This window comes from Charadrius vociferus, unplaced genomic scaffold, assembly GCF_000708025.1.
Source record: "Charadrius vociferus isolate BGI_N301 unplaced genomic scaffold, ASM70802v2 scaffold39, whole genome shotgun sequence".
Lineage (NCBI taxonomy): Eukaryota > Metazoa > Chordata > Aves > Charadriiformes > Charadriidae > Charadrius > Charadrius vociferus.
The window spans coordinates 4,199,786-4,211,970 of record NW_009650188.1 but is presented as its reverse complement, the minus strand read 5'-3'; the positions used below and the strand labels follow the sequence as shown (position 1 = coordinate 4,211,970).

Below are 12,185 nucleotides of genomic sequence, written 5' to 3'. Positions count from 1 at the left end.
CGGGGAGTCCCAGCAAGGGGGTACCAGGGGTCCCCTTTGCTCTGTCGCTTGGGCTCATGCTGCTGTGGCTTTGCATTTCCCTCCCCGAGGGTCTCATCCAGCCCGGAAAAGGGGCAAGGTGTGATGGCGGGGTGCGGGGGGCCAAGGGTTTGGGGTGCATCAGGCAGACCAGAGTAGCTCTGCCTGCCAGGGGGTGCAAAATTGAAGCCAATTAGTTTGTACTGGGGCAGGCGGGAGCAGGGGGTGGGGGGCTCAGTGCTGCCGAATGTATCCTGTCTCCCACCGACATATATTTATTTATATACGGAGAACTCTAGGTGTGCCTGTGTGTGTATATACGGTATGTGTGTGTATATATATTTATATGCTGTATATATAAAGATATACACATACATGGATTTGTTTTAGTCATCTGACAATGCTGGGGAGCCCCTTGGGGGTTTTACAGCCCGCACCCTGTTTGGCAGGGGCAGGACCAAGCCCCCCACCCCACCCCCGGGGGGCTGCTGTGCACCCGTCGCTGTAGCAGAGCATTGGGAACGTCACCCTGCTCCCCTCGCCCCATCCCAGATGTTTCCAGTGGTGGGAATTGCATTTTCTCCATTAGAGGTGGCCGTGGCGAAGGGTCTTTGGGGCAGCTCTGCTGCCAGCTGTGCCGTGCAGTCCCTGCGGGAGTGGGATGCCCAAGGGACAAGGACGGGGCTGTCCTTGGAGGTATGGCTTGCATGGCACCAGCAGTGCCAAAGGGATGATGGCAAACCTCTTGGAGGCTTCTTTGCTGTGTTTTCCCAGGAAAAGAAGATTCCCGTGTCTACAGGGGAGAGATGATGTTGTGCGTGAATCACGGTACCCTAAGATCTGTCTTCCTGGCAGAGGAGCCCGGCTTCGGCACCTCCCCTGCCTCGGTTTCCCCTGCCCGCTCCTGGGGCCTGGCACCCCCTTTGGAGGGGGGCTGCCATGGAGGCGGCTGGGTTTGCAAACCCCGTGGCCCCAGCGTGGGGGCAGGGGGGGGTCTGAGAGCCAGCGGGGCTTTGGGGAGGATCGGGGTCCAGAGAGGGGGCAGGGTGGCTCACTCCTCCTGCGAATACTGACAATGCAGTACAGGGCCACCTCCTAGTGCCGGTCGTTAATTAATCTGGTAATTATGTGCTGTCAGCTCTAACAATCCATGCGCACCCTTGGCTGTGGGTGCGATGCTTTGCCCCCCAGCTCGGGGTGATGCTGGTGGCCTTGCGGTGATGGGTGGCTCACCTTGGCGATCGCCGGCGGGTTTCTGCTGTGAGTTGTGTCCATCGTCAGCCCGAGCGTGGTCCTGGGGAGCTGGAGAGTGCTGTGCCTTTGGAGGCTCAAGGAAGGGCTTGTTCCATGGGCTGGGGGTCTGGTCGGTGTGGTTGGACCAGGCATGGCCATGTGTGTGGAGATGGGATGTGGCCTTCAGCCCGCTGGGCTGGGCAGAGGGGAGGTGGCACAGCCCTCGTCCTGCCCTTCCTCCTGCCCGTGGCTTTACTCTGCTGTGGGTTATTACTGTGGTCCAGGTCCTTGGGGATGTTCTCCAGCCCTTCTGGCTGGTTGAGCAGCAGCTCTGGCCAGGCTCTGCTTTGGCCCTGAATAACCCAAATCTTCTCCTGACTGAAAGATGCTATGGGCACAAACTGCCCTGCCCCTGCATGTGCAGATCAGCCCCTGCCCCAATCGCTTTGTGAGCTCCCCCAGAGGAGCTCTACTTTGCAAGAAGCAAATCCCACCAGTTCCAAAGGCTTGCCCGCTCCTGGGCTTGGTCATGGACCAAACCCTCTCTTTCTAATGGCCAAACTGCCCTCTGCACACCCAAGGAGCAGGTTTCGCTTATGGAGACAAAAACTTCCTACTGCCTTGCTTGGCCCCTGCTGGTGGGTGGCACCTCTGCTGTTCCTTCTCACCCTGCGCTTCCTGAACAGATACTTCCAGCTGCCAAAGGATCTAAAAATTCTCCAGGAAGCCCTTTCCATCGCTCTGGCTCGGCTCCTGCACCCCTCGTCTTGGTGCTTGGGGGCAAGCTGTGCCCCATGCAGCTGCGGGGAAGGTCCCCGGTGCTGGCCGGTGGCATGGGCATCTCCTGTCCCCTTCTGGGCATGACCTGTCACCTTCCAGCCACCTGTGAGCAGTTCGTGGCTTCAACCTGAAGCCGCTGGAGCATTGCTCCCTTTGCTGGAGTTTGGGGGAGGCAAGGCCTGACAGGCAGCATGGGACCGCGTGGGGGCCAGGGCCAGGGATGCGGTGGTGCCGGGGGCGGCGATGCCGTACGGGCTCTAAATATAGGTACTGGTATCGTCTACTTCTAAATGCAGAAAGGTGTCTGACAATACGCCGGGTTCTGAGTAACAGCCCGTGGGGAGGGGAGGAGGCGGTTTTTTGTGTCTGTGCCTATTGGGTGGGAGGGAGGGATGCTCTCGAAGCGGGGTGATGGCGGGGGGAGGGGGGGTGGGCACGTTTCATAGCAATTTCAAGCTTTGGGTGTTTATCTTTCCTCGGCCCCAAAATGGGGCTGGCGAGTGGCGTGTGGCAATGCTCTGCAGCAGTGGTACGGGCTGGGGCAGAGCCCCTCAGGGTGCACCCGCACGTGGCGATGAGCTGTGGCATCCGAACCTGAGCTTTTTGGCATGTAAGACCTGTGTTTTACTAATGTACAGAAACTGTATCAAGCAAACCAGAGCCCCTTTTATCTCGGGGGGGTTTAAAAATGGCCTGCTCCTATCTCTCCTGCAATAGCTGCAATCCTGCTCCCATTGTGGGAGGGCAGGCAGGGACCTGTGAGGACAAGGTGGCACCTCCAAAGCACGTCTCTGAAACCAAAAACAACCCCCAGGAGAACCACGGAAAAGACTGTGCCAAAGGCAAAGGAAAAGCAGCCCCGAGGCGCCATTGCAGCCTGTGTCTCACTTTTCAAGGCGCTGGACTCACTTTGCTGCTGTACAATCTCTCGTCTATGGCTTTTTGGACATCTCCTTTATCTCCTGGACAGCAGGGATCTGCCACGGCGCTCACCGTCAGCGGCTGCTGGCCATGCTTGACCATGGGAGGGAGGATGAGAAAGCGGGGAATGTGTTTCGACCTCTGCCTGCACGGGACGAGCCCCTGCCCAGGCAGGAATTCACCAGTAGCATGCAACTGGTTCCCGGCTTGGTGCTGGGACTGGGCTCAAAGCCCTGCAATGCTCCTGGGGGGACCGCGGAGGGTGTGTGGGGGAGATGAGGCAGCCCCAGAGCACAGACCCCCGCTGTCCCCTCCAGGCTGGCTGCCACATCCCCATCCTCCTCTCCCCCTGTGAGGCCTCGGAGGGCAGAGCCCCCCACACACCCCCCAAAGTTTGGGGCTGGTGGCTCCTGGGGCCGAGGGAGGGGGGGTGGGAGATGCTCTACCTTTATCCCCCAGGCACTGGGGTGGGATGTTGTAACATAACATGCTCGTTTGGACACAAACGGGGAACCGAACTAACAGCGATGTACAACTTCAATGTTTTTTGTCAAAGGAAAGAAAAATAAAACCTTGTTGTAAAGAACCGCCATGGACCCTGTCTTGTTGGCATTCTCCCTGTGCTGGTGGGGCTGTGGGGACCCCAGGTGAGACGCTGGAGCCCTGCAAAAGGTCCCCAGGGCAGGGAGGGGGTATCACACAGCCTGTGCTGAGCAGCTTCATCACACGGGATGGGGTGTTCCCCTGTGTGGGCACAGGGGACATCCCCTGCCAGTGCTGCCCTGGCATCCCTGTGGTCCCCAGGCAGGGCCAGGGGGCTGTGAAGGAGAGAGGCAGAGCATACATTCAGAGAGGGTTGTAACCCTGGGGGAGCTATGGTTCATACCTGGCTGCTTCCAGATGCCAGCTGAGGGACACTGAGGGGTTGAGGGCATCAGTGGGATGGGGCCAGAAGCCTGAGGAGCTGTTAACAGCGTCACCAGAGCAAACTGGCCAGAGGAAACTGAGAGCATTGCAGTGACATTGTATCCCTGGAGAAATGCAAGGGAGCACCAGCCTGTCAACCAAAAGCTTGGAAAACCTACTGGGATCCGGGGCTTTGGGGGATTCAAACAGCTTGGCCATCCCTCCACGTCTGCTCCGGGGAGATGTCAAGTGGATTCAAATGCCGTTGCCTGGTCCAAAGCTCATGGGTGAGTTGTCAAGCGAAGATGCTGAAGTCAGGCCTTATATTTTTCTTTTGCAGAGCTGTTTAAAGCACAAAAAGTTCTCCGGCAGTCAGAGACGACTCAGCAGCCTGCGGCAGTCTGCAGGCTGAGCACGGGTGACAGGGATATTTTATGGCTTTTCAACAGGACTACTCTTTTTTTTTTTTTTTCCCAGCAGCGGGAAGGTGCTGTGCCAAGAAGAGCTCAGGGAAGGATGAAGGCAACTGCTCTGCTCATCTGGACCACTTTGAGCTGAGCTTACCGCGTGTGTACCCCATGCGCTGCTGCCCTTCTCTGCATGTGCCACTGGGGATGAAGCTCAAACGTCGTGACCTACAGGGACTGGCTTTATGTTGCCCTTCACTTTCGGACTCTTACCCTTTATTTTCCAAATGCTGCCAGGTTTGGTTTTCAACTCTTCTCATCCTGAAGGGCTAAAAGGCATGTTTTCAGCAGAAGGTGTACAGGCTAGATAAGAACATTGCCCAGGAGATGGCCCAGTTTTGAGGGCACTTGCCCAGGCGATGGATGCAGTGACAGCAAGGGGTTGGAGGCAAAACCCATCCTTTTTCAGTCTGGGAAGCACATTCCCATTTTATAGCCCAAAAAGTGATCTACACCCCTGACTGTAGGGAAGGCTCTGCAGGGTGGCGCTGCCTTCTTCGTCATGAAGGGCTTTGTACCAGTGCTGGAAGCAGTTTGAGGAGCTCCTCCTGTGTGGGCCAGAGCTCCTGCATTGACATTTTTGGAAGTAAGTGTCTTAAGTATGAACTGCCCCAAAGGCTTTGAAAGGGGGACTGAGGGTGCATGTCTCTGATGGACTTCCCATGGAGCCCTGCTTGGCAGGCTGGTGCCAGGATTAGTGATGGATGTAGCTGGCTGAGTGCTTAACCTCCTCTGCTGCCTTTCCCCGCATCTCCTAACATACCTGGGGCCATGAAAATGACACCTGGAGAACGTAGGGAAGGCAGAGCTTCACCCTAGCAAGGGAAACTGGTGCTGCAAAACAGCGAGCCTTTACTGTCGGAGAGCCAGCGCTCTGCCTGGCAGGCGGAGAGGCTAAAAAAAGCCCCTTGACAAATGGAACAGAAAGGTTAAAATTATCTGTACATCATCTGAATAACAATGGCAATGCAGATTGTACCTGCTTATAATAGCTCCAGGAGACAGGGGATAAATTGGGAACAAAAGTACCCCAGAAACAGATGCTGCTGGCGTGCGGCTGGCAGAAGTGCTGTGGCTGGTCCTCCTCACCGGGTCTTGGGGAGCAGTGGGGGACAGGGCCGCCAAAAGCACCAAAACCTGGCCGGTGTGTGCTCCCCTCTCCTTGCCCATGGGTGCTCCAGGGCCCTTCCAGCCCCGGGTCCCAGCGGAGCTGCCCAGGTGGCTCACGGGCTCTCAGGATGTGGGAGCAGTCCCTGCCTGCAGTACCCGCATTGCAGCGAGTGTCGTCCACATCTCACCTTGCACCCAGGTACCTGAGGGACGTAAACAGCCCTTTTTCTGGCACTGCTGCTGATTGTCACCCCTGTAACCTGGCTCTTCTTCCTAGGAAAAGATCCTTCTTGGGAAGAGACATCATTTTGTTAGATTTTTTTTTTTCTCTCTGTATCTGCCCTGCTTTCCTCCTGCTGCCCCCTACAAAGCCAAATGAAGGCACATGGCACTGAGTGCATCTGTAACTCCACAGGGCACTGGCGTTTCCCTAGAGGGTCCCCAAGTTATTTTTAAGGCAGGATGCCGGCGACTGTGCAACGCTGGGAGGATGTGAGGGAAGGCTGGCTCCGGTTTCTCGAACCCTCAAACACCCACTCAGTCAAATGCCTGGCGATGACCACTCTCACTTTTTTCATGAAGCTGTGGCTTTGTGCCTTGAAACCTCCAAAACCAAGGGAAACTTGGATGTGAGGGAAGGCTGGAGTCAAACCCACACTGCTGGGGGGAGGAAGGCACAAGAGGGAGGGACTGGGAAACTTGAAAGAATGAAACTTTTGTCTTCCTTTTTTCCAGTCCCAGTGAGGTGTTTAAAATCCATACGTACGAGTCTGAGCGGGCAGGGGTTTGTTCCCTCTGGGGACACAACTGATGGCTCGGAGAGGAGATGCCGGGGGCGGCTCTCATCCCCACCTCCCTTCCCTTTCATTCCTCTGGTGGTACTTACAAGCGTGCTCTCCTGGTGCCAAGGATGTGTGTGGGCTCTGAAGTGGGGCTGGTGCTTACTCATGCCGGGAGCCACGTGGCGTTGCTGGCTCACAAGCTGGCAGCGCTAATGGTTCCACTGGTGAGCATCCCCCCCACATGGCTGAGCATCCTTCCCCCGTGGGCAAGCACATGCAATCACTGCTCCTTTCTGGCACCATCGTGGCTCCCCAGGGAAACAAGATGCTCTCACACGGATTGTCCTCCTCGAAGGGCTTGAACGGCTCGGCCTGGTTCAGCATCTCTATTTTTAATTCTTCTCGTTTATTTATGTCTCTTGGCAATGATCTTTCTTGCTTGGTGATATAGTGCTGCACATCCACACTGGCTGTGTTTGCCAGACCCCCCCATGAGCAGGTGAAATACTGTGGACTGCCCTGGAAGTTGGCCCAACCAGTTCATGGAAGAGTGAACTGGCAAATACTGTCTCCCAGGAGCTTTTTGGGAGCTGCTTTGTGTCACCTTTGACTCTACAGGTGACAGGGAATGAGGGGATGGCTTCTGCTGTGGGCTTGTCTTGTCTCGGTACCTGCTGCTCCATCTCCTCATTAAATGCCACAGAGCAGGAAAGAACACACTGTGCATTTGCCTTTGCTATTTCTGTGTAGACAGTAAAAAAACCCCAAACCATCACCATTCTGCCTTCCAAATTATTGCAAAAAGCATTAATTGCTCTTTTTCCGCAGCTGGTATCTTCCTCTCACCAAAGCGGGGCTCTCTGGGTGTGAGGCACCCCTAGCCAGGAGCAGCTGGGTGCTGGGAGGGCTGGGAGAGCGGGTGGAAGCCCAGCAGCGGCAATCTGCAGCCAAAATCACCTGAAGTCCTTAGTGCAAAGCCATCGCAGGGCTGAGAGCTGGATGTCTTCACAGCGGTCCAGCACAGAAGTGAGCTACCATAAAGACCAGGGCACGGAGGCGACGCACCCAGCAGGCTGCTCCACCATCCCAGTGGACTTCAGTGGAGGTACCGCTGACACTTGGGGTGCAAGAGGGAGGGAATAGAGATAAGGGTAAAAGATGTGATGTTATTTACTAAAGCCAGGCCTAAGCTAGACTCTCTCCCCCTCCCACACACCCTCCCCTGGGACCCAGTCGGTCAATTTATGGAGTAATCTGCCATAGATGATGTGATTTTCAGATTGATTTTCACAGATCTGCATCATGGCCATCTCACGAACAATGTGGGGTGGGTTTTTTTCCTTTCTAAAAGGGGAGGAGCAGAGGAAGGAAATAAATCCGAGGGTTATACCTCCCAGTGGAGTTTAATCTTATACTAAATTCAGCAAATGGTGCCTGGGCAAACACGAGGGCTTCAGGCCATGGCATTGCACCTCTGGGTCCTCTGGGCAAAGCATGGAGCGTGCAGGACTGTCAGCTAGAGCCACAGCTCCCAGCTGCCCCCTTCCCTTGGCTTCTGAAGTGTTGACAGGGGCTTGCAGATGGCCTTATCATTTCCTTGCTAATTTACTTTAGGGGGGAGGGAAGTGCAATCAAGCTTTTTTTAGGTTTTTCTCACCGATCAAAGGGTGGGCTTCATTTACACAGGCATAATTTTTTAAGGATCTGTCCCAGCTTGAGCCCCTGTTCCTCCAGCATGTGATATTGCGCTGTATCAGCAAGTCTCACCTCCTTTAGCAGCTAGGAGTGCATTAGGGAACCAGCGTGAGCTGCGCGAAGGAGCTGTGAATTAGCAAAGCCTCCCCTGCCCCTTGGCAAAGCCTCGTCTTACACCTCCTGGCAGGAATAGCTACAGCTGCTTTCTGCAGCAGAAGTGAGAGCAGAGGGGGTGCGATGTGGGGGGGCAACAGGACAGGTCATGAATCCTTGCATCTTCTCAAGGACACAGCCTCGGGTCACTGCCAGTCTGCCACCCGCAGCCCAGGCTATCCACATCGGTCCCGGGAACAGGGGCTTTGCTGGGATCTCCACGTCCCCAAATGCCCAGTGCCTCCAGCCGTGTGCGTCCCATGGTGGGTGGACCATCCCGCTGCGAGGACAAACATCCTTGCCCCCAGGTGTTAGTGATCACTTAGGGGTGGAAGACGCCCCAGCGGGTCAGGGAGCAGGGAAGGAGGGCAACAAAAGGTGCAAGACAGGCAGAAACAGCCAACCATGCCCACCTGCTCTTTTTCGCTCCTTGGGGACATTTCTGTGATGAGCGTTGGCAAATCCCTGCTTCAACTGGCGGTGGTTTGGGAAGAGGGACATCTTCCCACCCTGCGCAGAGCAGATCGGTGCTGTGGAGAACCATCTTGCTCCTCCATGCCTGCAACATCTCAGCAGCTCCGGCGGGGATTAAGACCTACACGGCTGACAGAGAAACAGGCAGATGGGATTATCAGTCACATGTGCCACCACTCTCTTCTTGTCTTAGCCTCTTTTTTCCCTGTATTAACTCCTCGAGTGGGTTTTCAGCCTGTGCTAGCGACAGCGATTTGACGCTTGACACAATCGGCTTCTTCCCGCTGTCTATGAGAGGCTGGTGGGTGTTTAAACATACCCGACGGGACGTTTCTGAGCAAGGCTGGCCTTCCTCCGCATCGCACCACAGGAGCATCCCAGCAGGAAAGCCTCCTTGGGCGCTGGAGAGCCCGGCAGCTCGCAGGAGAAAGGCCTTTGCAGCTTGTTTGCCTGCTCCCACTTGGGTTAATGCTGTCCCAGATGCAGCCCACCACCATCTGCGTGACAAAAAGAGGCTGACCTGCCTAATTGCTTTTGCTGATTTTCCCCTCTCTTGCATCAATCTCTTTGCTCCAGTATTTAGCGATCCTTGCCCAAGGAAGAGCTTTAGAGATACACTCCAGTGACAGCAGCTAATGGCTGGGAAGTCATCTCAGCCACAGCAGGCAGCTCTTGCTCGACCTCCTTCTCCTTTGTGCGCGCTCCCTGAGCACTCCTGCCCAAGGAAAAGGGGTGATAGAGATGGCTGGCCCAAAGCTGGGGTTAGCTGCCAACTCTGGGTGCTGCACATCAATTAATACCAGCACAGGCTTGTCCTATGATTATTTATCAGCTCTGGCTGTAAAGCTGTTGCTGCCCTCTGAATCTCTGCCTCCACCACATCCGCGTGCGAGAGGGACCCCTTTGAAATATTCAGCCAGAGCAAGCAGACTGTAGCAGAAGGAGATTTTGGAAATAAAATCTGCAACCCCTGCTGGGATTAGCTGTTCCCAGACCCCGTTGTTTGCACTTGCTGCATGCACACACCTTCCGCCAACACATACGTGCCACCGCAAGGCTCACGCGGTTTGGAGACAGAGCTGCCAGCACCGAGTGTGCCCCCAGGCTTCCCATGAGATGCTCTGCAGAGGGCTTAGAGCCAGCTCCAAACTCAGATGCCCATTCCAGGCTATGCACGTGCCTGTTCCCAGATGTTGCATTCCCCAGGTGTGGCCTATGAGCCATCTCTTAAAGGGCGGTGATGAGGCTGAGGGAGCTCTCCCTGCCCTTCTCCTGGGGAAGCTGCAGCCAGTCACTGCAGAGATGGGTCTGTCCTTGGGCTAGGACAGGCTTTCACTGTCCCCGAGTCCAGTCCTGCTCACAGGTGGGGAAACTGAGGCACAAGATCATAGAGCTGAGCATAGCAGCTCCTAGCGGGTGAGGCATTGCTCCTCTGGTCTTGGCAGGAGCTAGTGCTCGCTGCCTGAATGCTTTAATCATGTTTCTTAAATTTCCCCCCTGTAGAAACCCCTTTCTGCTCTGCTCGCAAGGGTTACCTGGTGGGGGATGAGGAGGCTTTCAGCTGGGGCTGTGCTTATTTGGGCTGACCTGATGTCTCCCATTGCCACCAGGGCTCTAACCTACCCTTTGGAGCAGCCTCTGTATCCAGGGAAAAGGGCTAAACCATATTTTTGGACACAAATGACTACAGCTCCAGTGAATTAACTCAGAGATGTTATTACAGGCCATGAAAACAGGTCAGATTTCAGTCTGGGAAGGAAGCGGATAAGTGATGGTCTGCAATCATCTGCTGGCAGAAATCAGGCCAGAAAAAATGGAGTTTTTCCATACTCTGCCCCTTCCCATGGCTCATGGTGCAGGGGGATGGCTCTGCCACCCCTGTGTGGTGTTGTGGGTGATGAGAAGCTGGGAGCATGCTGTCCCACAAACAAGCTGGGGCAGGGGAGAAGCTCCAGCAGCGCTGGGAGGGAGTCTGGCTCTTCTCCCAGCAACAAAAACTCATTTTAGCTGGTAAATTGGAGGTCAGGAGAGCTAGATAGACCTCCCAGGCTGAATTTCACAGCCGTGAGTAGAACAAGTTGTTGATTTTGCCAATGCTGCCATAAGGAGACATGTTGCAGACGGAGAACGCTGTATCCTCCGTTCCTGACAAACGCCTGTCATGATAGCTTGAATATAAAGCAGGGGCTTAGGCAGGGGGAGCTTATTTAGTGTTAGTACTTTTCCATGAATTCGTGTTTCTCTGTAGGTCTTAAGAACCTCCGGAAGTCTAAAGTAAATCCAGGGCTCCCGTGTGCACAAGAGAAATGCAGGAGTGAGCCCCATTGACCACAGGCTGGGTGTTGCAGAAGAGGAAGGCAAGCCAAGGTGTGTTGGCATCCTCACCACGCGGATGCAGGCAGGCACAGAGGACGGCAGTGATATTCCCATGAGGCACCTGGACTGGATGGGCCTGGTGTTGCCTGGTCCGACAGCACAGAGCCTTGTCTTGATGCTGTAAAACTGAGAGGCCACGTAGTAATGCTGGTGGCCAAGCCACCAACCTCCTCACCCTGGTGTCGATGTCGTGGGCCCCTGCCAGGATGTGCTGCAGGGAGGAGGGAGGTCTGCTTTTTGCCAGGATCACTGAGGGGGACCCTCCTAGGCATCCTCCTCCTGCTCAGCTCAGCCTCCAGAGCCCTCTTTCCCCTTGTTTCTCACCACTTGCTCCAGCAGCCCCCCTCTGCACCCTCAGAGAAAGGATTTACTCTGAACAGGGTCATTCCCTGGCAGCGTCCACCACCACACCTCGGTCCTGGCAGTTGGAGAAGTGAGACAGACGATGGCAGGACGAGGGGGTCAGCTGAGACATGAGCGGTGAAACTGCAGATAGATTTGTTTCAAGATGCAGCTGGAGTTTTAGCTCATGCCTGCCCCTGTGCTTTGTGCCTGATGCTGTGGCTTGTATGGACAGATGTGAAATGCGGCTCTGCGTAGAGCCTGGGAATAGCAAAATCTCCCTTGAACCTTTTAATTTGCATTTCCAGGGCTCCAGCAGGAACCTGGGTCCTGTGGTGTACTCGGCCGTGGATGCACTATATGGCCATGAGTTTCTATATCGCTGACCTGCTGGGGCAATCTGGGCAGCAGGCAGACCCAATAGCTCTCCCGGTGCGAACACAGCAGTGCTGGTTGCAAGCAGTAGCTTGGGAACTGGGAGGTGGACCAGCTGGTGGGATTTTTTTAGTGGGTTTTGCTCTATTAATCCAAACCCCAGCTCGGCTTGACTTCTTTGGTGCCGCTGGTTGAATAGACTGCGACGCAGGATTAAATGTCACTTGTGCAACCAAATGGGTGATGGGTGTAGAAAGGAAGTGAAGGCAAAAGTGAAATGGAGGGGAGAGAGCAGCAGGGCTGGAGGTGACCCATGCAGACCCTGACCTAAGAAACAGTCCCCAGGAGCGTGAGGATGAACTGCTCCTAGAGAAAATAAAAGGAGGGAGCTGCCACCTAACAGCTGCTCTTTCACACTCCTTCACAGACCTGCGACGCTCGTGTGTAGAGCTGACATGGTCAGGGTAGCAGATGTCTGCAAGGTGCTGTCACTTTTGCACCAAAAGCACTCTCAGTGCTCCTCCAGTGCTGTCAAGAAGCCCCAGGCTTGCTG

The 12,185-nt window shown here is 55.3% G+C and overlaps 1 protein-coding gene across 1 annotated transcript in view; it reads left to right on the top strand.

The window, feature by feature from the left end:
- CACNA1E (calcium channel, voltage-dependent, R type, alpha 1E subunit) overlaps positions 1-11,643 on the top strand; it is a 108,034-nt gene extending 96,391 nt beyond the window's left edge. The window contains exon 49 of the mRNA XM_009892926.1: positions 11,493-11,643. Within this exon, the coding sequence (XP_009891228.1) occupies positions 11,493-11,643 (151 nt within the window). The remainder of the gene's footprint in view (positions 1-11,492) is intronic.
- Positions 11,644-12,185: the final 542 nt, after the last annotated feature.